At 42.0% G+C, this 26,620-nt stretch overlaps 1 protein-coding gene across 1 annotated transcript in view; it reads right to left on the reverse strand.

Annotated features, from left to right (window-relative positions):
• The window catches only part of LOC129853821 (tyrosine-protein phosphatase non-receptor type 13-like), a 129,679-nt gene extending 105,072 nt beyond the window's left edge, over nucleotides 1–24,607 (reverse strand). Inside the window, exons 1-9 of the mRNA XM_055920242.1 lie at nucleotides 24,306–24,607; nucleotides 14,215–14,286; nucleotides 13,603–13,777; nucleotides 13,361–13,496; nucleotides 13,097–13,235; nucleotides 11,844–11,996; nucleotides 10,883–11,068; nucleotides 10,590–10,752; nucleotides 10,228–10,483 (exon numbers count right to left, since the gene is read on the reverse strand). Of these exons, the coding sequence (XP_055776217.1) occupies nucleotides 10,228–10,483; nucleotides 10,590–10,752; nucleotides 10,883–11,068; nucleotides 11,844–11,996; nucleotides 13,097–13,235; nucleotides 13,361–13,496; nucleotides 13,603–13,777; nucleotides 14,215–14,262 (1,256 nt within the window). The 5' untranslated portion in view covers nucleotides 14,263–14,286; nucleotides 24,306–24,607. The remainder of the gene's footprint in view (nucleotides 1–10,227; nucleotides 10,484–10,589; nucleotides 10,753–10,882; nucleotides 11,069–11,843; nucleotides 11,997–13,096; nucleotides 13,236–13,360; nucleotides 13,497–13,602; nucleotides 13,778–14,214; nucleotides 14,287–24,305) is intronic.
• Between the last annotated feature and the right edge of the window lie 2,013 nt (nucleotides 24,608–26,620).

Genomic DNA, 26,620 nt, shown 5'->3' on the forward strand with positions numbered 1-26,620 from the left:
GTATACTGGTAAGAACATGTAGAACATGTAGTCTAGCTACATGTTCAGATATTATACATTTCATTGCAAGTTAAAGCATACTGATAGCTACAGTAGCTAGCGAGCGTAAGCTAACATTACGTGTATGATCTGTGTAGTAATATTATTCGAATCAGAAAGTAATTTGCATTGCTAGTCATAGCCTAATATTAGCTAGCTAACTTTGAACCTAGTTGGTTAGCTCTTTAAAGGGCTAGGGTCCTTTTTTCTGAATTTCCGACTGACTGACGCGCCCAAAGAAAACTACCTGTTACTCAGGCCCAGAAGCCAGGATATGCATATAATTGGTATCATTGGATAGAAAACACTTTGAAGTTTGGAGAAATGTTAAAATAATGTATGACACTATAACACAATTGATATGTTAGACAAAGAAAAACCAACCTGAATTTTTTTTTTTTTTTTTTAGATCCCATGCTCTTTCAATGGAATCCTATGGGTCCTATGCAATTCCAGGTCCCAGATTACAATTCCTATGGCTTTCACTAGATGATGTCAACCGTCTCTTTGTTCAAGGTTTCAAGCTTGTTTCTTCCAAAATGAGGAAGAATTCTGAGTTTTAGTACCAGGAGTCACAGTTGGAAATCAGTCTGGTGGGCACGCGATGAAGAGGACTCGCACTTGCTAATTTTACTTTTCCATTGAACATACTTCTTTCTGTAAGAAATATTATAGTTTATTTACATTTTAGGGTACCTAAGGATTAAATAGAAACATAGTTTGGCTTGTTTTAAAACATGCTAGTGTGTAGGGGGCGCTATTTTAACTTTGGGAAAAAATTGTGCCCAAATAAAACGGCCTTTTACTCTGTTCTAGATCGTACAATATGCATATTATTATTACTATTGGAAAGAAAACACTTTCAAGTTTCTAAAACTGTTTGAATTATATCTGTGAGTAAAACAGAACTCATTTGGCAGCAAACTTCCAGACAGGAAGTGAAAAATCTGAAAACGATGCTCTGTTCCAGGGCTTGCCTATTCAATTGCCTAATATCTATGGATTTGCATGCACTGCATACGCCTTCCACTAGATGTCAACAGGCAGTGGAAGGTGGAATGGGGTGTCTAGCTTGATCTGAGGTCAAACAAGAGCTCTTGGAATGACGTGACCACAATTTCCTTTCTCTACCTAGGCGCGGGAAGGACATCGACATTGGCTTCTGAAAAGCGTTCGGTATAGACGGTGGATATCTCCGGCTCTGATTTTATTTGATAGATGTGATAAAAACATCATAAAGTAGTTTTTTTCAACCGAGTTGTATCAGTTTATTCAACGTTTATTGCGACTTTTGGCATTTTCCTTTCTTTGCGTCAGGAGAAGATGGGCATGTTCGCGCCACATGGCTAGCTAAGGTTGCTAATTCGACAGGAGAAGAGGACATTCTAAAACCAAACAACGATTTATTCTGGACCTAGGACTCTGTCACGGATTTCTTCCTGGGATGAAGGAGAGGACCAAAATGCAGCGCGGCTAGTGTTCAACATGTTTAGTAGATGAATAAACGGTAACACTAATACAAATAACAAAATAACAAATGTGAAAACCGAGACAGCCCTATCTGGTGCAGACAAAACACAGAGACAGGAAACAATCACCCACAAAATCCCAACACAAAACAAGCCTCCTATATATGATTCTCAATCAGGGACAACGATTGACAGCTGCCTCTGATTGAGAACCATATTAGGCTGGACACAGAAACAGACAAACTAGACACACAACATAGAATTCCCACCCAGCTCACGTTACAGACTCCTTGTACAAGATTCTGATGGATGCTCAACAAAAGTAAGAACAATTTATGATGTTATTTCGTATTTCTGTGGAAAATGTTGAGTCCTATTTTCCGCCCTTTTTGCAGGCGCTGTCTCGCTATAACGTAAGCTGTTTGTTATGGTAAAGTTATTTTTAAAAATCTAACACGGCGGTTGCATTAACTTCTTTGGGCTGCAGGGGCAGTATTGAGTAGCTTGGATAAAAGGTGCCCATTTCAAACGGCCTCGTACTCAATTCTTGCTCGTACAATATGCATATTATTATTACTATTGGATAGAAAACATCTAAAACCATTTTTCTATCCAATAGTAATAATAATATGCATATTGTACGAGCAAGAATTGAGTACGAGGTCGTTTTAAATGGTCACATTTTATCCAGGCTACTCAATACTGCCCCTGCAGCCCAAACAGGTTAACAAGAATTTAAGCTTTTAACCTTTCTGGCGCAGGCGTTCCGCTAGCGACCCACCTCCACAACATCCGGTGAAATTGCAGAGCGCCAAATTCAAAATATAGAAATAGTCATAATAAACATTCATAACAAATTAATGACTTAACTTCTTGTTAATCCAGCCGCTTTGTCAGATTTCAAAAAGGCTTTACGGCGAAAGCATACCATGCAATTATCTGAGGACAGCGCCCCGCTTACAAAGCATGCAAACATTTTACAACCAAGTAAAGGAATTACAAAAGTCAGAAATAGCAATAAAATTAATCACCTACCTTTGAAGATCTTCATATGGTTGCAGTCACAAGAGTCCCAGCTACACAATAAATGTTTGTTTTGTTCAATGAAGTCCCTCTTTATACCCCAAAAACTCTGTTTTGTTGGCTCATTTTGTTCAGTAATCCACTGGCTCAAAGGCGGTCAAAACATGCAGACGAATACATCCTAATAGTACCGGTAAAGTTCGTTGAAACATGTCAAACGATGTTTATAATTAATCCTCAGGTTGTCAATTGTCTAAATAATTGATCATATTTCAACCGGACAATAGAAAGGAAAAACAATGAAGGGCGCGCATTCGGTCACACGCGCAAACCAGCACTGCATAATTCTACAGTCCACTGACAGGAAGATCTCATTCTTCTTCGTTTATCAGAAAACAAGCCTGAAACAATGTCTAAAAATTGTTGACATCTAGTGGAAGTCATAGGAACTGCAATCTGGGTCCTAACCCATTAGATACTCTATAGGCATTCAATTGAAAATACCCACATCAAAGAAATCCCACTTCCTGGATGGATTTACCTCAGGTTTTCACCTGCCATATCCGTTCTGTTATACTCACAGACATCATGTTAAGAGTTTTGGAAACTTTAGAGTGTTTTCTATCCACATCTACCAATTATGTGCATATCCTAGCTTCTGGGCCTGAGTAACAGGCAGTTTACTTTGGGCACGCTTCTCAACCAGACGTCGAAATACTGTCCCCAAGCCATAAGGTAATTACCGATATAAAACACTTGTATGTTCATAAATGTTTAATATTACGATTATTTATTTGAATTGCAGGACAGGACGCAACTTCTACCCCCAAGCCAAAAGACTGCTGAACAATTAACAACCCCCCCCCCCCCACCATCATTAGTTTTTTACACTGCTGCTACTCGCTGTTTATTATCTATGCATAGTTACTGCTGCTACTCGCTGTTTATTATCTATGCATAGTTACTTCACCCCTACCTACATGTACAAACCTACACCCCTACCTACATGTACAAATTACTTAGACTAACCTATACCCCCGCACATTGACTCGGTCCTGTATATAGCCTCGTTATTGTTATTTTATTGTTATTACTTAAATATTTTCTTAACTCTTTCTTAAACTGCACAGTTGGTTAAGGGCTTGTAAGTAAGCAGTTCACGGTAAGGTTTACACATTGTATTTGGCGCAGGTGACAAATAAAGTTTGAGTTGTTTTCATATGCATAGCAGCATGAGTAGGCCTAAGGGTCACTAACTATATATAGGGTGTCCAATCAAAAACGCATGTCTATGTGAACATGTAGTTGCCTCCACCGATGTAAATGTGATATTTTAGTTATTATCATTTTTATGAACTTCCAAATATTTCTAAAAACCTGTTTTTGCTTTGTCATTATGGAGTATTGTGTGCAGACTAATGATGGTAATAAACAATTTAATCAATTTTAGAATAACGCTGTAACGTAACAAAATGTGGAAAAAGTCAAGGGGTCTGAATACATTCCGAATGCACTGTAGCTAGTGAAATGAGTTAATCCCAAAATGTTGCACTTCTGTGTTAAGCAGAGTATCATTCTGTCCTATCCAACAGGCCCCCGGATGTGAGAACTAATATTATAGTTGCCTATATGCCATTTTCTATTTGGCCACCCATATACATTTTAGTAATTTAACAGACACACTTAAACAGAACAACTTACAGTAGTGAGTGCATACATTTCCCCCGTGGTAATCAAACCCACAACCTTGGCATTTCAAGCGACATGTTCTACCAACTGAGCCATACAGGCACCATCCAAGCCCCCCTCTGCTCTATATGGCCACAGAAGTGAAACCATGGCCAGACAGACACCTTCCTCTCCACGGAGAACACTTGAGTATGTCATTGTATCTTATTGTCAAGTTCAAATAATTTAGGCTATATGTTGATCCATGACAGAGAGGCAATGCGACTATTCACTAACTCCACATTTGTGTCTGTGTTTCAGGAGTCAACAGACAACAACAATTCAGCCTCACTGGAGTTTGTCTAGAAAAATGCAGTGTACACATTCATTTGAGTAGCTTATTGTGAAGGTAGGGCTATGTCACTGTAAATAATGTCATAGCTCACACATGCCCAGAAACAGAGAGGATTCTCTCTTTCTCAAAAAAATCTCTACAGGTGAAGTAGAATAGAATCAGGACTACCACAAGGCTGGACAGTCATGGCTGGCTTGACCTCGGTGTTGATGTACACCGTGGGTAGGCTCCTGACAGCACTGTCTTGACTGTATACAGTACAGAGAGAGAGTCCCTTCCCGATTCTCAGTTCTCTGGGATAAACTAAAGAGTAAACTAATGTAATCTTTCTAAAACCTATCTGCCCCAGTTGTTGCAACCACTATTACTAGCCTGTTCAACCTCTCTTTCATATTGTCTGAGATCCCCAAAGATTGGAAAGCTGCCGCAGTCATCCCCAGCTTCAAAGGGGGAGACACTCTAGACCCAAACTGTTACGGACGTATATCTATCCTACCCTGCTTTTCTAAGGTCTTCGAAAGCCAAGTTAACAAACAGATCACCGACCATTTCGAATCCCACCGTACCTTCTCTGCTATGCAATCTGGTTTCCGAGCTGGTCATGGGTGCACCTCAGCCACACTCAAGGTCCTAAACGATATCATAACCGCCATCGATAAAATACAATACTGTGCAGCCATATTCATTGACCTGGCCAAGGTTTTCGACTGTTTCAATCACCACATTTTTATCGGTAGACTCAACAGCCTTGGTTTCTCAAATGACTGCCTCGCTTGGTTCAAAAACTACTTCTCAGACAGAGTTCAGTGTGTCAAATCGGAGGGCATGTTGTCCGGACCTCTGGCAGTCTCTACTGGGGTGCCACAGGGTTCTATTCTCGGGCCGACTCTTTTCTCTGTATACATCAATGATGTTGTTCTTGCTGCTTGTGATTCTCTGATCCACCTCTACACAGACGATACCATTCTGTATACTTCTGGCCCTTCTTTGGACACTGTGTTAACTAACCTCCAGATGAGCTTCAATGCCATACAACTCTCCTTCCGTGGCCTCCAACTGCTCTTAAATGCAAGTAAAACTAAATGCATGCTCTTCAATCGATCGCTGCTCGCACCCTCCCGCCCGTATAGCATCACTACTCTGGACGGTTGTGACTTAGAACACGTGGACAACTACAAATACCTAGGTGTTTGGTTAGACTGTAAACTCTCCTTCCAGACTCACATTAAGCATCTCCAATCCAAAATTAAATCTAGAATTGGCTTCCTATTTCGAAGCAAAGCATCCTTCACTCATGCTGCCAAACATACCCTCGTAAAACTGACTATGCTACCGATTCTTGACTTTGGCGATGTCATTTACAAAATTTACATTTACATTTAAGTCATTTAGCAGACGCTCTTATCCAGAGCGACTTACAAATTGGAAAGTTCATACATATTCATCCTGGTCCCCCCGTGGGAATTGAACCCTGGTCCCCCCGTGGGAATTGAACCCACAACCCTGGCGTTGCAAGCGCCATGCTCTACCAACTGAGCCACACGGGACCGTGTGGCTCAGTTGGCTCAGTCCAAAACAGTTGGCTCAGTCCAAAACAGTCCAGTTGGCTCAGTCCAAAATAGCCTCCAACACTCTACTCAGCAAATTGGATGCAGTCTATCACAGTGCCATCCGTTTTATCACCAAAGCCCCATATACTACCCACCACTGCGACCTGTATGCTTTCGTTGGCTGGCCCTCATTACATATCCGTCGCCAAACCCACTGGCTCCAGGTCATCTATAAGTCTTTGCTAGGTAAAGCACCGCCTTATCTCGGCTCACTGGTCACCATAGCAACACCCACCCGTAGCACACGCTCCAGCAGGTATATCTCACTGGTCATCCCCAAAGCCAACACTTCCTTTGATCGCCTTCCTTCAAGTTCTGTGCTGCCAATGACTGGAACGAATTGCAAAAATCTCGGAGGCTTGAGTCTTATATCTCCCTATCTATCTTTAAGCATCAGCTGTCAGAGCAGCTTACCGATCACTGTACCTGTACACAGCCAATCTGTAAATAGCACACCCGACTACCTCATCCCCATATTATTACTTACCCTTTTGCTCTTTTGCACCCCAGTATCTCTATTAATGCTAAATTGTAATTATTTTCGCCTCTAGGGCCTATTTATTGCCTACATCCCTACTCTTCTACATTACACACACTGTACATAGATTTTTCAATTTTAATTTTATTTTGTGTACCTTTGTTTATGTGTAACTCTGTGTTGTTGTTTTTGTCGTACTGCTTTGCTTTATCTTGGCCAGATTGCAGTTGTAAATGAGAACTTCTTCTCAACTGGCCTACCTGGTTAAATAAAGGTGACATAAAAATAAATTAAATATCAAATTAAATCTAAGTTTATTTGTCACATGCACAGGATACAGAAGGTAAAAACGGTACAGTGAAATGGTTACTTGCAATGTCAAAAACATAAGTGTCCAGATCTAAATATTTTATAAATGTTAATGATGCTTACCCGACAAAGTTGTCTAAATTGATGCATCATGTGAAGGAAATGCTTTAAGGAGCCTTTTGGTCCTAGACTTGGAGCTCCGGCACCGCTTACCGTGCGGTAGCAGAGAAAACATTCTATGGCCTGGGTAACTGGAGTCTTTGACAATTTTATGGGCTTCCCTCTGATATCGCCTTGTACATAGGTCCTGGATGGCAGGAAGCTTGGCCTCAGTGATGTACTGGGCCGTACTCACTACCCTCTGTAGCGCCTTAAAGTCAGATGCCGAGCAGTTACCATACCAGGTGGTGATGCAACCAGTCTAGATGCTCTCGATGGGGCAGCTTTAGAAAACTTATCTGGGGACCCATGCCAAATCTTTTCAGCCTCCTTAGGGGGAAAAGCTGCTGACGTGCCCTCTTCACAACTGTCTTGGTGTGTTTGGACCATGATAGTTTGTTGGTGATGTGGACACCAGGGAACATAAAACTCTCCACTACAGCCCGGTCGATGTTAATGGGGGCCTGTTCAGCCCGCCTTTTCATGTAGTCCACGATCAGCTCCTTTGTCTTGCTCACATTGAGGGAGAGGTTGTTGTCCTGGCACCACACTGCCAGGTCTCTGACCTCCCCCCTATAGGCTGTCTCATCGTTGTCAGTGATCAGGCCTACCACTGTCGTCAGCAAACTTAATGATGGTGTTGGAGTTGTGTTTGGCCACGCAGTGAATAGCGAGTACAGGAGGGGACTAAGCACACACCCCTGAGGGGCCCCAGCTTTGATGATCAGCATAACGGACGTGTTGTTGCCTACCCTTACCACCTGGGGACGGCCCGTCAGGATGTCCAGAACCCAGTTGAAGAGGGAGGTGTTTAGTCCCAGGGTCCTTAGCTTAGTGATGAGCTTTGACGGCACTATGGTGTTGAACGCTGAGCGGTAGTCAATGAATAGCATTCTCACATAGGTGTTCCTTTTGTCTAGGTGGGAAAGGGCAGTGTGGAGTGCAATAGAGATTGCATCATCTGTGGATCTGTTGGGGCGGTATGCAAATTGGAGTGGGTCTAGGGTAGGATGATGTTGATGTGAGCCATGACCAGCCTTTCAAAGCACTTCATGGCTACCGACGTGAGTGCTACGGGGCGGTAATCATTTAGGCAGGTTGCATTTGCTTCCTTGGGCATGGAGACTATGGTGGTCTGCTTGAAACATATAGATATTACAGACTCGGTCAGAAGGAGTTTGAAAATGTCCGTGAAGACACTTGCCAGTTGGTCTGTGCGTGCTTTGAGTACATGTCCTGGTAATCCGTCTGGCCCCGCGGCTTTGTGAATGTTGATGTGTTGAAAGGTCTTGCTCACATAGGTTACCGAGAGCATTATCACACAGTCGTCCAGAACAACTGGTGCTCTCATGCATGCTTCAGTGTTGCTTGCCTCGAAGTGAGCATAAAAGGCATTTAGCTCGTCTGGTAGGCTCGCGTCACTGGGCAGCTCGCAGCTGGGTTTCCCTTTGTAGTCCGTAATAGTTTTCAAGCCCTGCCACATCCGACGAGCATCAGAGCCGGTGTAGTAGGATTCAATCGTAATCCTGTATTGACACTTTGCTTGTTTGATGGTTCGTCTGAGGGCATAGCGGGATTTCTTATAAGCATCCAGATTAGTGTCCCATCCTTGAAAGCGGCAGCTCTTGAGTAAATGAAGGATACAGAACCTATTGAAAGCAGGTGCTTCTTGAGTTAATTATGCCTTTTGCTTGATGTGGATGTTGCCTGTAATATGGCTTCTGGTTGGGATATGTACGTTCGGTCACTTTGGGGACGACGTCGTCGATGCACTTATTGATGATGCCAATGTCTGAGGTGGTATACTCCTCAATGCCATTTGATGAATCCTGGAATATATTCCAGCCTGTGCTAGCGAAACAGTCCTGTAGCATAGCATCCGCGTCATCTGACCACTTCCGTATTGAGAGAGAGTACTTCCTGCTTTAGTTTTTGATTGTAAGCAAGAATCAGGAGGATAGAATTATGGTCAGATTTGCCAAATGGAGGGTGAGGGAGAGCTTTGTATGCATCTCTGTGTGTGGAGTAAAGGTGGTCTATAGTTTTTTCCCCTCAGGTTGCACATGTGACATGCTGGTAGAAATTAGGTAAAACTGATTTAAGTTTGCCTGCATTAAAGTCCCCGGCCACTAGGATCGCCGCTTCTGGATGAGCATTTGGCGTTATACAGCTGGTTGGGGCCTTATACAGCTGGATGAGTACGGTCTTAGTGCCAGCATCAGTTTGTGGTGGTAAATAGACGGCTACGAATAATAAAGATGAGAACTCTTGGTAGATAGAGTATCTTATGATAAGCTGTAGATCACACTACCTCAGGCGAGCAATTCCTCGAGACTTCTTTAATATTAGACGTTGCGCACCAGCTGTTATTGTCAAGTAGACACATACCCCCACCCCTCGTCTTAGCAGACATATCTTCTCTGTCCTGCCGGTGCATGGAAAATCCCGCCAGCTCTATATTATTCATGTCGTCGGTCAGCAATGGCTCATTGAAACATAAGATATTACAGTTTTTTATGTCCCGTTGGTAATATAATCTTGATCGTAGGTCATCCGTTCTATTTCCAATAATTGCACGTTGGCCAATAAAACGGATGGCATTGGGAGTTTACTCATTCGCCTACGAATTCTCCGAAGGCAGCCCATTTTCCTCCATCTTTTCTTCACGCAAATTACTGGGATTTGGGCCCGTTGGTGAGAAAGCAGTATATCCTTTGCGTCGGACTCGTTAAAGAACAATTGTTCTTCCAGTTCGAGGTGGTTAATCGCTGTTCTGATGTCCAGAAGTTATTTTTGGTCATAAGAGACGGTAGCAGCAACATTATGTACAAAATAAGTAAAACAATAAGCAATGTGAAAAAACTAACAAAATAGCATAGTTGGTTAAGAGCACGTAAAACATCAGCCATCCCCTCCAGCGCCTTTCTACATTTCATGTCGTTTCATAGATATGAAACGGGGCATTGAAGCTGTTCTATGCCAAGAGGCATTGAAGCTGTTCTGGCAGCTCTGGGTGGCCCAACGCCCCATAAAGAAACGTTATGTTGGTGTTTCCTTTATTTTGGCAGTTACCTGCATGTAGTGTATGTAGTGTTATGTAGTGTTATGTAATGTTACCTCCAGGCCTGTTCCTTCACCTCTGACAGTGGGCATGGCTCGGGTAGATCTCTGTTGATTTCCCTCATCTCACTCTGTTGCCGTAGACATGCCTCCACCTTCGCTGTGATGTCATCACACAACTTACTTAGCGACTCGCGTTGGCTGAGGTTGGCCGGTATCTCTACACTGTTCAGGACGACCTCGGAACATGAAAGACGCTTCATATGGGAGTCACGTGTCCGACAGATAGACTGGTACTTCTCAATGTTCTCATCTGTAAGTACAACAAATAATCATAATGAATACACAAATGTGTGTGTGTTTGTGTGTGTGTGCATGCGTGCCTTCCTGCCTGACTTTGTGCTTTAAGAGTCCTGTACCTTGAGCGATGCTGTAGTTGAGTTGCCTGGAGGTCATTTCACTGTGGAACTTGTGCTGCGCGGAGCAGAGACTAAGGAGGTACTGAGCAATCTTAGAACTCTCTGTCACAAAACTGTGCTTCTTATTGCTGGGACCACCACACTCTATTGTCAGTTTACAACGCTGGGGAAGGGGGGGAGAGACAATCGTCAGGGGCTTGTCTTTTAAATCAAGAGCATTGGAGCTGTTAATGTCAAACACACTTCTGAAAGCACAGTATAGAATACAACACTAGTATTCCAGTAGTACTCACATTGGCAGAGATGGTATCGGTCTCCCTCCAGAGGAATCGTCGTGTGACGGTACGGAGGTGGTTCTTCAGCTCATAGACAATGATTCCAGTGGCACAGACTCCCAGCACCAGCTCCCCCACCACCGGCTTCTTCTCCCGGCCTACCCGATGGAACATCATCCCATACTCTGGAAGCTGCTGAGCGATCTAGAGAGTAGATAGAACAAGTGTGTTGCAAGGTTGATCTCAGTAGAGGAGAACATGCTCAATTCAAAATCTTCTTGTGTAGACATGTAAAAAGGGTCCTGGGAACCAAAATAGATTAAAGAAAATTGAAAGGGCAAGCACTAAATTGATTATGATTTGCAATAATAGAAGCTTTGTTTTACTGTATCTTTAAGCCCAGTTGAGATACATCAGCCGAAATAAGACGAGACAAAACTACCCAGTTTTAGAATGTTGTGTTGTAAAACTGACTGAAGACCGGGCATTCAGATCAAACAAACGAGACGTGGAGTTGAGACCATTCCCGCTTTAATGGTGCCTCTTCACAATGACGTGATGAAATTTTGAAACAAGTGGCCACTTGTTGTAGCAAGTTGTTGTATCAAACGAGTATCATGAAACACATGCACCAGAAACAAACCACACATTGGTATTTTGTCAGAGAAGTATCAGCAAGCTAGGCTAGCTAACTAACTGCTTGGCTAAAACAGAACATCAGCTCATTGTTCTCTGACTGGCTAAACAGATCCGTCTCGTCGCAAGACTTTAGCTAAAGATTTGACATGTTGACTCCAGCAGCAGACATGAGCCGTTTTAAAACTAGGCTGTTCAGATCAAGAAAACTTTGTTCTAAAACTGCAGGAAACCGTCTTGTCTCGTCTTATGTATCTGAACTGGGGATTCATTTCCAAAACTTTGATTTCTGCAAATAATAATACATTTAATACAGTGTTCAACCACTGTTCAATTTTCTTACTTTTAGGAACTCGGTCTCAGCCTCCTCGGGCAGCATCTGGGCATTGTTAGCGTGGAAACGGGACAACTCCTCCTTTAGAGTGGGCAGAGCCATCTTCTCCAGCATTCTCTTGGACACATACTGCTCCGGCTGGTAGTAGTTCCTACCATACAACTGAACAGAGATAACAGTCCTGTCAATGACATATACTGCCACTAATGTAGTAGTCTTTACCATACAGATATAACAGGATTTCATTCAATAGGTACCAAACTCAATAAAACTAACTGCAACAGGGAAGGACTACCTTGACTTAATTATTTTTCTGTTTCAAAATGTTTTGGTACTGTGTGCCATACTGAACATTACCCAGGTCAGTCAATATTGCCATTGATGTTGTACTGAACAGATATAACAGGTCTATCAATGAGATACTACTTCCTCATAAACATACTGCTTTGGCTGGAAGAATGATTAAGAGCCATATAATCTCTCAGGATTTTATGGAGAACCTAATCCATTATGGGGTGGCAGGTAGCCTAGTGGTTAGAGCGATGGGCCAGTAACCGAAAGGTTGCTAGATTGAATCCCCGAGCTGACAAGGTACAAATCTGTTGTGCTGCCCCTGAACAAGGCAGTTAACCCATTGTTCCTAGGCTGTCATTGTGTAACGGAATTCCTCCTCCTCTTCATACGTAGAGGAGGAGTAGTGATTCGACCAAAATGCAGCGTGGTTATGTGACATAATGATTTATTAAACAAGACGAAGACGAAATACACTTGATAAACTACAAAACAAATAAACGATGTAGACAGACCTGGACACGAACTTACATATAACGTGAAGAACGCATGAACAGGAAACAGACTACATACAAAACGAACGAACGATACCGAAACAGTCCCGTGTGGAGTAACATACAGACACTGACACAGGAGACAACCACCCACAACCAACAATGTGAAACCACCTACCTTAATATGGCTCTCAATCAGAGGAAATGAAAACCACCTGCCTCTAATTGAGAGCCATATCAGGTCACCCATTTACCAACATAGAAACACAAAACATAGACTGCCCACCCAAACTCACGTCCTGACCAACTAACACATACAAAACTAACAGAAAACAGGGCAGGAACGTGACACATTGTAAATAAGAATTTGTTCTTAACGGACTTGCCTAGTTAAATAAAATAAAAAGTAGATCATTAAAGAAAAGAAAAACACTGAAGGAAAATTCTGTTTCTGAGACAGTGGTTCACTCAGTTTACCTCAGACATGTAGTCCCCAAACTCTGCCTGAAGAGCAAGAGCCGCCAGGAACATGCATGTCTCCTCGTTGCAGTACAACCTGTCCTCTAGGATATCCTTCCGCAGCTGCAAGTAGTATTGGTGACGCGTCACCCTGTGTCTGGAACACCCAATGTGCAGTTCTTTAAAGAGACAACTAATAACTGCATTTCACTAACAGTTCATGATACGAAAACGAGGTACTTTTCAGTAAAATGAAAGATATAAAATAATGATCAGACTCACAATATGAAAGAGATGTCGTCAACGAAAAACTTGACCCGTAGAAAAACAAGAAAAGAAGTCGACACTACTTTTTTCCAACTGTCAGGAGCAACTTTTGAGATTTTAATCTCGTGGTCCAGGAAAAAATATTCATCATCTAAAAGAAAGAATGACATAGGATACGTAGTATGATTATAAATCAATAAATCAAGTACAGTATATGTTTATGAGAGACATAAGATGGGTTGTTGTCAGTTTCCTACCATCGATGAAGGCCAGTCCGAAGTAGAAGTGCTCTACCAGGTTAGCGTGAGCCACCACCATGTCGAACACATCTCTCCCTCTGGACTTTTTGTCACATCTGACCAATACAGACTGACCACTGGGCAACACCACACTAACCTCTCTCTGGGACGAACTAGACCTACCCTTCTTAGACTGGGGGAAAGAAGATGGATTAGGTGGAGGGAGAGAGAGGGGGAGAGAGAGAGAGAGAGAGAGAGAGAGAGAGAGAGAGAGAGAGAGAGAGAGAGAGAGAGAGAGAGAGAGAGAGAGAGAGAGAGAGAGAGAGAGAGAGAGAGAGGAGAGAGGAGAGAGAGAGAGAGAGAGAGGAGAGAGAGAGAGAGAGAGAGAGAGAGAGAGAGAGAGAGAGAGAGAGAGAGAGAGAGAGAGAGAGAGAGAGAGAGACACACACACACACACACAGAGAGAGAGAGAGAGAGAGAGAGAGAGACACAGAGAGAGAGAGAGAGAGAGAGAGAAAGAGAGAGAGAGAGAGAGAGGATAATCAATCTTTAGTCAACAAAAAATACACTCAAAACCCCAAAACATAAATCTTCCAGAACATTTCTAGAAAAAAAAGTTTATGTTTTTACCACTATGGATCCGGGAAGCTCCAGATCTACATGGGGTTCGTCAGCCATCCTGATAAATTCAGGACCCAGAGCCTGAAAAGACACAACACAATGTAAACACAGCAGTGCATATACACAATCACATCATGCTAACATCACTACACGTGGAAACAATTCATACACCACAATATACACACACACACCTTCACACACACAGGATGCATCAGTCCTGGCTATGACCGTCACCATGCTCCAGCAGCACTGCAGTCTCAAGTCAAGACTGATAAACCAGAACTGGGTCGGAGGTGACAGCTACCTCAATCTAACTGGGGCAGTGACGTCACAGGCTACGCTGACTACACCCAGCTTACTGTATCTTCGTTTCATCCCCATACACACTCCGCTGTGCGTACACATCCTAGTTTTCAAAGACAAATTATTTTCAATGAACGTTCATTGAGTAACATACAAATCAATCTAATTATCATATTTGCTTTAGTGTATGAGACTGGGATTATATCTTAAACTGTCAAGGAGCTGTATGCGTCAGAGGAAAAACTATGAGAATAATAAGAAGTATGGAATCTATAGAATGTATGACTCAGAGTCATGCATTCTGTTGCATATTATTTGTGTATTATCACCTCCAGAGCTCAGCAGATAACTCGACGGGGTCTCAGAAGAACATCAACCCACATCACAGGGTGCCATAGATCAGGGATCATCAACTAGATTCAGCAGCGGGCTGATTTGTTCTCAGGTCAGGGGGCCGGAACATAATTACAAATAAATTGTAGACTGCAAATTGTCCACAAAAAGCCCAAACAGATATAATATTTGGGTCCCTCTTTAAATCACATTCAGCTTATAAAGGCTTCATAAAGCCTTCATAAGCCCTGCATAAATGTGTTACAAAGCATCTATACGCGTATGTCATGCTTTATAAAGGGTTCATAAATGTGGCATAACTGTGTGACATTTATTTATTTATTTTTTATTTCACCTTTATTTAACCAGGTAGGCTAGTTGAGAACAAGTTCTCATTTGCAACTGCGACCTGGCCAAGATAAAGCATAGCAGTGTGAACAGACAACAACACAGTTACACATGGAGTAAACAATAAACAAGTCAATAACATGGTAGAAAAAAGAGAATCTATATACAATGTGTGCAAAAGGCATGAGGTAGGCAATAAATCGAATAATTACAATTTAGCAGATTAACACTGGAGTGATAAATCATCAGATGATCATGTGCAAGAAGAGATACTGGTGTGCAAAAGAGCAGAAAAGTAAATAAATAAAAGCAGTATGGGGGTGAGGTAGGTAAATTGGGTGGGTAGTTTACAGATGGACTATGTACAGCTGCAGCGATCGGTTAGCTGCTCGGATAGCAGATTTTTAAAGTTGTTGAGGGAGATAAAAGTCTCCAACTTCAGAGAGTTTTGCAATTCGTTCCAGTCGCAGGCAGCAGAGAACTGGAAGGAAAGGCGTCCAAATGAGGTTTTGGCTTTAGGGATGATCAGTGAGATACACCTGCTGGAGCGCGTGCTACGGGTGGGTGTAGCCATCGTGACCAGTGAACTGAGATAAGGCGGCACTTTACCTAGCATAGCCTTGTAGATGACCTGGAGCCAGTGGGTCTGACGACGAACATGTAGCGAGGGCCAGCCGACTAGGGCATACAGGTCGCAGTGGTGGGTCGTATAAGGTGCTTTAGTAACAAAACGGATGGCACTGTGATAAACTGCATCCAGTTTGCTGAGTAGAGTATTTGAAGCTATTTTGTAGATGACATCGCCGAAGTCGAGGATCGGTAGGATAGTCAGTTTTACTAGGGTAAGTTTGGCGGCGTGAGTGAAGGAGGCTTTGTTCCGGAATAGAAAGCCGACTCTAGATTTGATTTTGGATTGGAGATGTTTGATATGCGTCTGGAAGGAGAGTTTGCAGTCTAGCCAGACACCTAGGTACTTATAGATGTCCACCTATTCTAGGTCGGAACCGTCCAGGGTGGTGATGCTAGTCGGGCGTGCGGGTGCAGGCAGCGAACGGTTGAAAAGCATGCAAGGTTAGATAGCACAGTGTCCAGGGAAGGGCCGGAAGTATACAGAATGGTGTCGTCTGCGTAGAGGTGGATCAGGGAATCGCCCGCAGCAAGAGCAACATCATTGATGTATACAGAGAAAAGAGTCGGCCCGAGAATTGAACCCTGTGGTACCCCCATAGAGACTGCCAGAGGACCGGACAACATGCCCTCCGATTTGACACACTGAACTCTGTCTGCAAAGTAGTTGGTGAACCAGGCAAGGCAGTCATTAGAAAAACCGAGGCTATTTAGTCTGCCGATAAGAATATGGTGATTGACAGAGTCGAAAGCCTTGGCCAGGTCGATGAAGACGGCTGCACAGTATTGTCTTTTATCGATGGCGGTTATGATATCGTTTAGTACCTTGAGCGTGGCTGAGGTGCACCCGTGACCGGCTCGGAAACCGGATTGCACAGCGGAGAAGGTACGGTGGGATTTGAGATGGTCAGTGATCTGTTTGTTGACTTGGCTTTCGAAGACCTTAGCTAGGCAGGGCAGGATGGATATAGGTCTGTAACAGTTTGGGTCCAGGGTGTCTCCCCCTTTGAAGAGGGGGATGACAGCGGCAGCTTTCCAATCCTTGGGGATCTCAGATGATATGAAGGAGAGGCTGAACAGGCTGGTAATAGGGGGTGCGACAATGGCGGCGGACAGTTTCAGAAATAGGGGGTCCAGATTGTCAAGCAGAGCTGATTTGTATGGGTCCAGGTTTTCCAGCTCTTTCAGAACATCTGCTATCTGGATATGGGTAAAGGAGAAGCTGGGGAGGCTTGGGCGAGTAGCAGCGGGGGGGGCGGGGCTGTTGGCCAAGGTTGGAGTCGCCAGGTGGAAGGCATGGCCAGCCATTGAGAAATGTTTGTTGAAGTTTTCGATTATCACGGACTTATCAGTGGTGGTGGTGGTGGTGGTGACATAATCACCAATGTCTAAAGTGACATAACACGATATGTCGAATATGATATGAACATGTGCTTTATAAAGGGTGACATGTGCTGAAGGATGGCATACGCTCTAAAGTGATAACATCTTAGTCACATTACACCTAATCTCATTCCTAGATACTTCTGCCCAAATGTGCGGAAGGTCTGGTGGACCAACCCATCAAACTTGGACTTCATTAGTTAGGTTTAAAAATAAATATAAAAAAGATAACTTGTGGAAATGGGCAGGGTTTAACAATAATTATGACTTTTTGACTGTGGTATGTGTTCTATCACAAATACCTCTCACACCCTACAGTACCCTGTGGATCATGAGAGAACTTTATAAATAAGCAGAACGTTAATAACCTATTTATTGACACTTCATGTAGTGTCCTGTAATACTTAGTTTGAAGTGAGACACAGGAGATAACCGAGAGCATGGGCTGAATTCTGGAGATTGAGTGTACATAAAGACACATCAGGTGGGGGTGTTGGGACAGCGTTGGTCTGGTCCAGACACAGTACTCCTTGCAACATGTAGGGCGGTAATGATCGTCATGTCTCTCGTCGGTGGGTTCACAATTCTCATGTTAAAACTTCTTGGAACTATAGGGGGTGCTGTTCCGCATTAGCATATTTGTGTCTCCAAATTAAACTGCCTCGTGCTAAATTCTTGATCGTACAATATGCATATTATTGTTATTATTGGATAGAAAACACCTTCTAGTTTCTATAGAAGTTGGAATTTTGTCTCTGAGTGGTACAGAACAATTTCTACAGCACTTTTCATGACAGGGTTCAGATTTCAGAAATTTTTACCTCTGATCTGGGGTCTGTTTTTAAGGCGACAGTGAATGCTATGAAGAAACCGACACTGCCTACGTCTTCCTCTGGGTGTCTGTACGTCATCACGTTTTCAATGGAATCGATGGGACATTCACAGCCATTATAAAAGACCAAAATGTATAGAGACCGCCCTTTCTCGTCGTGCGCCTGAAGCGTGAAGGACATCGGACCTGCCTCGTTCCAAATCGTTTTTTAACCAGCAATATTTCTCCGGTCATGTTTTTACTCGTTATAGGTGTTAAAAACATCATAATGTAGTTAATTTGAACCGTTTTATAGCAATTTATATCCGTTTAGTGCGATTTTGAGGAATTTATTTGTTGTGCACTCTGAAACTTTGGACACGTTTTGGGGTGTCGGTCGTTGGTGGTGGACATTTCGAAGGACAGAGGACATCTATCGACCAAAAGACGTTTATAACATAGAAAGGATACATTGCCCAAGAATCTGATGGAAGAACAGCTCAAAGTAAGCAATATTTAATATGATAAATCGTGTTTCTGTCGAAATATTTTAAACGCATATTTCGCCATTTTGTTTGGTATAGCTTCACTTGGCGAACCCTGTATTGAAAAGTAAGGATAATTTTAAAAATGTAAATCAGCGGTTGCATTAAGAACTAATTTGTCTTTCGATTCCTGTAAACCCTGTATTTTTTAGTCAAGTATATGATTAGCTTTCAATTAAACTAGATCACTCTGATAGATGACGTCAGACATATTGAGGCTTGATTTCCTAGTATTTTTATTGTGTAACCACGGTTTTGTATGGCTAAATATGCACCTTTTCGAACAAACTGTATATGTATATTGTAAAATGATGTTACAGGAGTGTCATCGGAAGAATTCTGAGAAGGTTAGTGAAAAAATTAATATATTTTGGCGATGTTGACTTTTATCGCTCACTTTGGCTAGAATCAATGCTGGGCTGCTATGTGCTATGTGCTATGCTAATATAACGATTTATTGTGTTTTCGCTGTAAGACACTTAGAAAATCTGAAATATTGTCTGTATTCACAGGATCTGTGTCTTTCGATTAGTGTATGCTGTGTATTTTTACGAAATGTTTGATGATTAGTAGTTAGGTAAACACGTTGCTCATTGTAATTATTCTAGTCCATTTGTGACGGTGGGTGCAATTGTAAACTATGTCAGCTACCTGAAATATGCACATTTTTCTAACAAAACCTATCCCATACCATAAATATGTTATCAGACTGTCATCTGATGAGTTTTTTTCTTGGTTAGGGGCTATAAATATCTTAGTTTAGCCGAATTGGTGATAGCTACTGGTGTTGGTGGACAAATAAAAGATGGTGGATTATGCTAATGTGTTTTTAGCTAATAGATTTACATCTTTACATATTGTGTCTTCCCTGTAAAACATTTTAAAAATCTGAAATGGTGGCTTTATTCACAAGATCTGTATCTTTCATCTGGTGTCTTGGACTTGTGATTTAATGATATTTAGATGCTACTATCTACTTGTGAAGCTATGCTAGCTATGCTAAACAGTGTGTGGGGTGTGGGGGGTGCTCCCGGATCCGGGTTTCTGAGGCAGTAGAGGTTAAGAGAGATCCAACTGCATAATGGGTGAGCTTGAAGATGCCATGACAGAGGAAGTGGAGCTAAAGAGAGAGAAATACTAGATTCCACTGTAAACATGCAGAGGGGTTGGGTCTGGGAGCTACCTTAACCGCCATGAATGGGTTGGGTTAGTTGCTTTATTGGTTAATGCATCATATAAAAGGATAGATGTTGGGGTAATTGTACTCTGGACAACATTCTTAAGGCATTGATGTGAAAGCATATACAGTCGTGGCCAAAAGTTTTGAGAATGACACAAATATGAATTTTCACAAAGTTTGCTGTTTCAGTGTCTTTAGATATTTTTGTCAGATGTTACTATGGAATACTGAAGTATAATTACAAGCATTTCATAAGTGTCAAAGGCTTTTATTGACAATTATATGAAGTTGATGCAAAGAGTCAATATTTGCAGTGTTGACCCTTCTTTTTCAAGACCTCTGCAATCTGCCCTGGTATGCTGTCAATTAACTTCTGGGTCACATCCTAACTGATGGCAGCCCATTTTTGCACAATCAATGCTTGGAGTTTGTCAGAATTTGTAGGTTTTTGTTTGTCCACCCTCCTCTTGAGGATTGACCACAAGTCCTCAATGGGATTAAGGTCTGGGGAGTTTCCTGGCCATGGACCCAAAATATCGATGTTTTGTTCCCCGAGCCACTTAGTTATCACTTTTGCCTTATGGCAAGGTGCTCCATCATGCTGGAAAAGGCATTGTTCGTCACCAAGCTGTTCCTGGATGGTTGGGAGAAGTTGCTCTCGGAGGATGTGTTGGTACCATTCTTTATTCATGGCTGTGTTCTTAGGAAAAATTGTGAGTGAGCCCACTCCCTTGGCTGAGAAGCAACCCCACACATGAATGGTGTACTGTTGACATGACACAGGACTGATGGTAGTGCTCACCGGACAAGCTTTTATCCAGATGCCCCAAACAATCAGAAAGGGGATTCAGAGAAAATGACTTTACCCCAGTCCTCAGCAGTCCAATCCCTGTACCTTTTGCAGAATATCAGCCTGTCCCTGATGTTTTTCCTGGAGAGAAATGGCTTCTTTGCTGTCCTTCTTGACACCAGGCCATCCTCTAAAAGTCTTTGCCTCACTGTATGTGCAGATGTACTCACACCTGCCTGCTGCCATTCCTGAGCAAGCTCTGTACTGGTAGTGCCCCAATCCCGCAGCTGAATCAACTTTAGGAGATGGTCCTGACGCTTGCTGGACTTTCTTTGACGTCTGAAGCCTTCTTCACAATAATTGAACCGCTCTCCTTGAAGTTCTTGATCCGATAAATGGTTGATTTAGGTTCAATCTTACTGGCAGCAATATCCTTGCCTGTGAAGCCCTTTTTGTGCAATGCAATGATGACGGCACGTGTTTCCTTGCAGGTAACCATGGTTGACAGAGGAAGAACAATGATTGCAAGCTCCACCCTCCTTTTGAAGCTTCTAGTCTGTTATTTGAACTCAATCAGCATGAGTGATCTCCAGCCTTGTCCTCGTCAACACTCCCACCTGTGTTAATGAGAGAATCACTGACATGATGTCAGCTGGTCCTTTTGTGGCAGGGCTGAAATGCAGTGGAAATGTTTTTGGGGGATTCAGTTCATTTGCATGGCAAAGAGGGAATTTGCAATTAATTGCAATTCATCTGATCACTTTTCATAACATTCTGGAGTATATGCACATTGCCATCATACAAACTGAGGCAGCAGACTTTGTGAAAATTAATATTTGTGTAATTCTCAAAACTTTTGTCCACGACAGTACAGTGCTGCGTTACCTCAATAGGATGTAGCGTTGATTAGGGATACGCACTTGCCTATCAGGTGACTTGCCTATCAGGTGGCAATGGAGGAAGATGGAGATGGGGAACAAAATGAAAAGAACATAACTTGGGAACACCTCTCGGAGCCTGTGACCGGAAAGGGGGCGACTGGGTGAAAGCATGAGGTTCTCTAGGGCCTCCTCATGGAGGCATAGTCAGGCGAAGAGAGAGTGGGAATTTTCATGTTGTCAGACTTTGGTTTTCTGTGCATATATAATTATGCATATCTTGCCACATTGTTAATACTGTTATGTCTTGTCTTTCTTTTTGCTTTTCAAGTCTTGTGCTATCACTCTCCTAGGAACCAGGAGAAAGTTGAAATGGAAGAAATCAACAGCTCCAGTGGACAAGTTATTATCAGTGTTCTATGAGAAATGGAAATAACAGTTTGCATGGGGTGACTATGGAACAGAGGCCATCAGTCTCTTGAGTTTGTAAACCTCACTGTGAATGTTGATCATGTTTGTTAATTTATGAGTATATGTCCAAGTTTATTTTAGTTGAACAGTAGGAAGCTATTGTTCAAGAGGAAGGACTGTTGGTTTCTGATTCATGAAATATCTGTATTCCTTTCACTGAGGGAGAGAGGGTAATTTATAATGTTTACATTATGTCAAGACATGTTATTGTTAGCCATCAGGGATCATATGGGAGGAGGAAAGACGCAGTCTGGTAAGAGTCAACATGACAGCCGTGAGTTGGGAAGGAGTGAGCACTTTGGGGCAGAGGTCAGGTCAGATGAAGTGAGGAAGAACAGATATCACTAAGGTTCTGTCTAGCAACAGAGATGCATAGGCTGTTCAGATATGTAGGAGGAGACAGCATATTAGAAAGGGTTAATCAGTGCTTGGTGAATATGTATTTTGTCTGTCCAGCTGTTCGATCCTTTGGGGTGAATAAACTTAGTTTAAGCTTTCATAGTGTCCGTTGAGTTTAGACTCAGATATTTAGAACCTAACAGATAATTCATAACACATCCATAAAGACTCTATATCACATGACGCTGTACTTAATTTAAACTCAGACACCTTTGGTCATTCATAACACATATATAAATGTCTTATATCATATGACGCTTTACTTACTATAAAGTCAGACACCTTTGGGCATTCATAACCCATACATAAAGGCTTAATGATGTAAACACAAATGTATTAACACTTAGGGAATTATCACTAACAGCTAAAGCAAATAAACATTAAAGACATGTTTAAACCATACATTTCCATTTATTTGTACATTGTTAAAACAATACAAATAGTTCCAAAAGTTTCAAAAAGTCTGGCAATAAAATGACATTGAACATTACACAGGGCTGTGAATAGTGTAGCTTGTCCCTGTGCTGGCAGACAAATTAGTTCTAGCCTCTCTTCCTGCTGGTGGAAATGCATGTTGGTTCCAACCTTAAAAGTAACAACAAAGTAAGTTAACAGGTCTGTTAGGAAATTCCTTTGTCACACCAATTGGATAAGGGAAACTATGTGCTGCGCCAGAAACTCTAAATGGGAACTCGATTCAATCCGTATTATTATATTCTTCTTTCATGTACAGATCTCATGGCATGACTAAGACATGGCTGTATCTGGGGGGATTTGCATTTAGCTAGCAAAATGTTGCCTTCTAGCTAGCAAAATGTTGGCTAGACAGCAATTGCTGTGAAGTCACTGAAATTGTATGCAATGTAACTCAGCACTTAACAACTACTACAAGCTCATTTAAATTACAATAAAGGTTAACTTACCTGTTTTTCGCTGTCCAGTGGCAGTACAAGTGGGGACCTTTGATTTGTGAACTCCTCACTTGATCAGCGACTCATCAGCAACACTAAAAAAGTGCTTCCAGGTCACGAAATTTCAGAAATGTTCAAAATAAACGTCCCACACGTTATAGTAGAAACGTGTCAATAACCATTCAGCTAAGAGGTTGGGTAGATGCTATTGATATTTTATGTTGGCTTGTATGATCTGCAGACAGCAGACTGACTGAAGTCCTGAAGTTAAGTTTGAGCTGGCTGGATAACAGATCCTTCACCACAACTAATATTCAACTTCAACTTGAATAATGTCTCTTCAGCACTACTAGCTAGACATATCTAGCTAGCTTGCTGCCCATTGCAAACAGACTGCACAGCTAGCTAGCATTACAGATCGACAAATAAGTCTATAACGTGTTATGCAGGCTAGATATGTATATGCGGTGTCATTTCATTGGGCTCTGAATAATACGGTGTTGCTGGCCTTTTACTTCACCCAGTCCATTGGTGGCAACATCACATCATGTGTGCTTACTGCACAACAGAAAACCCGCTAATGTTGTGGAAAAGGTTTAATCAAATACTTCCCAATACCGGAGTTCGTAAATTCAATTAGACTTTTATTACAAAAGTAACAGAAGCCGGGCAGTTCCATGGAAGAACTGAATCTTCATTCTTAGTGCTTGGTTTTTATACAGTCTTACCCTTACACAACGTCATCACCCCATTTTATGAATCTTTTTTTGTTACATAATTTCCATTCTCTTATTGGCTCAGCTATTGGGGAATAGATTCTATTGGTGGCATGACATGCATACCCCTTAGCTAATGTTGCTGTCCAAAGGTCTTCACAAGTTCAGACCTGTTTTGTCTATGTATGATTAACCCATGTACATGTCCAGTAGCCTTCACAAGATCAGACATGGCCTAGACCAGACATGTCCTGTTGGTTTACCAGATTTCAAAAAGCTTTACGACAAAAGCACAATATTCAATAATCTGAGAACAGCGTTCAGCCACAAAAGGAAGCCATACAGTTATCCGCCAAATTGTGCTGTCAACAAAACTCATAAATAGTATTATAAATCTACACTTACCTTTGCTGATCTTCGTCGGAATGCACTCCCGGGACTCCCACTTCCACAAGAAATGTTCGTTTTGTTCGGTAATGTCCATCATTTATGTCCAAATATCTATTTTTGTTAGCGTGTTTGGTAAACAAATCCAAAGTCAGGAAGCGCACTCACTAAAAGCAGACGAAATGTCAAAAAGTTCCGTAACAGTCAGTAGAAACATGCAAACGATCTGTTGAATCAATCTTTAGAATGTTTTTAACATAAATCTTGAATAACGTTCCAACCGGAGAATACCATTGACTTCAGATGTGCGATGGAACAGAGCTCCCTCTCATGTGAACGCGCATGGTCAGAGCATGGTCACCTCATGGAAGACCTGACTAATTCCTGTCTCCTTCGGCCCCACTTCACAATAGAGGCATCAGACAAGGTTCTTCAGACTGTTGACATCTAGTGGAAGCCGTAGGAAGTGCAAACAGATCCATATCCCACTGTGTATTCAATAGGGGCTTGGTTGAAAATCGATCAACCTCAGATTTCCCACTTCCTGTTTGGATATCTTCTCAGGTTTTTGCCTGCCATATGAATTCTGTTATACTCACAGACATCATTCAAACAGTTTTAGAAACTTCAGAGTGTTTTCTATCCAATACTAATAATAATATGCATATATTAGCAACTACGACTGAGGAGCAGGCAGTTTACTATGGGCACCTCATAAGAAGTTAACAAGAAATTTGTGGAGAGGTTGAAAAAACGAGTTTAAATGACTCCAGCCTAAGTGTATGTAAACTTCAGATTTCAACTGTATAACTACAAAGGATCTGGGTGTCAAACCAGAGACTTTCTGTCGACTGACTCTCCAGCAGACGGACCGGCGATTTCAACAGAGAGACAACAAAGGCATACAATCGTAATATGTAAATTGCAAATCCTTTCGAATGAGTGGCTGTATTAGCATTTCCATGAGCATAGTTATCAGCTGTGTGTACGGTAGTGGAGTCCTTTGTCTTTTCTCCCGCTCTTTCTTACATGCGCCCCTCCCTTTTAATTTGGTGTAACAAGCCGTCATATCGGTTTAGTCTACTGGGGATTTTTCATTGTATCATGTTAGTAACCAATGTATAACCTAGCCTGTGTGTGTTTATGTACTTCTGTGTGATTATTTAGTTTGTTAGTTAATAAATAATTAAGCCAATTGGTATATTGCTGATTCATCATTTATGCTAGATATCCAAGAGTTTGCAACATTCAGAATATGACTGATGAGGAAATAATACATTAATAGGTGACTGTTATTGATAAGATATGAAAATATCTGAAGAGAGTTAAATTAGGGAAATAGTAACTCTTTAAACAACATTTTTCCGTGGTGCCCCGACTTCCCAGTTAATTAATGCTTACATGATTAGTTAATCACATAATAATTACACATAGAGAATTGATTTGATAATATAACAGTCTTCACATTAATGATAGTCCAAGACACGACATCAGCATATGTGAGAACTCCTTCAAGACTGTTGGAAAAACATTCCAGGTGAAGCTGGTTGAAAGAATGCCCAGTGTGTGAAAACCTGTCATCAAGGCAAAAGGTGGCTACTTTGAAAAATCAAAAATATGAAATATATTTTGATTTGTTTAACACTTTTTTGGTTACTATATGTGTTATTTAATAGTTTTGATATCATTACTGTTATTCTACAATGTAGAAAATAGTCAAAATAAAGAAAAACCCTTGAATGAGTAGTTGTGTCCAAACTTTTGACTGGTACTGTATGTATACTATCATATCTCTTTGTTATGATTGGGAATACTTTGGAACAGATTTCCAAAATGAAGATCACTTGGAATGATTTTCTGTTTTATGTCAAATAAATAAACCTGGGGGGCCAAATAAAATCCCCCGTGGGTCAAATTCAGCCTGCTGGCCGCCAGTTGAGGAACCGTGGCATTGATAGATCATAGACGGACGGATGTATGGACAGACGGATGGAGTGACGGACAGACAGACAGATTTACCTTGGCTTTCCTCTCGGTGAGGCTGGCTGAGGGGTCACTGAAAGTGATGGAGGGGCTGTGGGGTTGGGGTGCATCCTTTGAGGGGGCGCCAATGTAGGGGCTCTGACACAGCCAGCTACTGCTACTTTCCATGTGTCTGAGACCTCGTGGCAGTCTGGAGGGACAGTGGAGAAAGAAAGTCAGAGAGAGAAGAGAGTCAGAAATAGATTAAAAGACAGGGATAGAGAGAGCGAGAGAGATTAACAAGGAGAACATTCAGAAGGGGAAAGGGGAGATGAGCGACAGACACTCAAGTTAAAAGACGACAGGTAGCG

The sequence above is a fragment of the Salvelinus fontinalis genome, chromosome 1 (genome assembly GCF_029448725.1).
Source record: "Salvelinus fontinalis isolate EN_2023a chromosome 1, ASM2944872v1, whole genome shotgun sequence".
NCBI lineage: Eukaryota > Metazoa > Chordata > Actinopteri > Salmoniformes > Salmonidae > Salvelinus > Salvelinus fontinalis.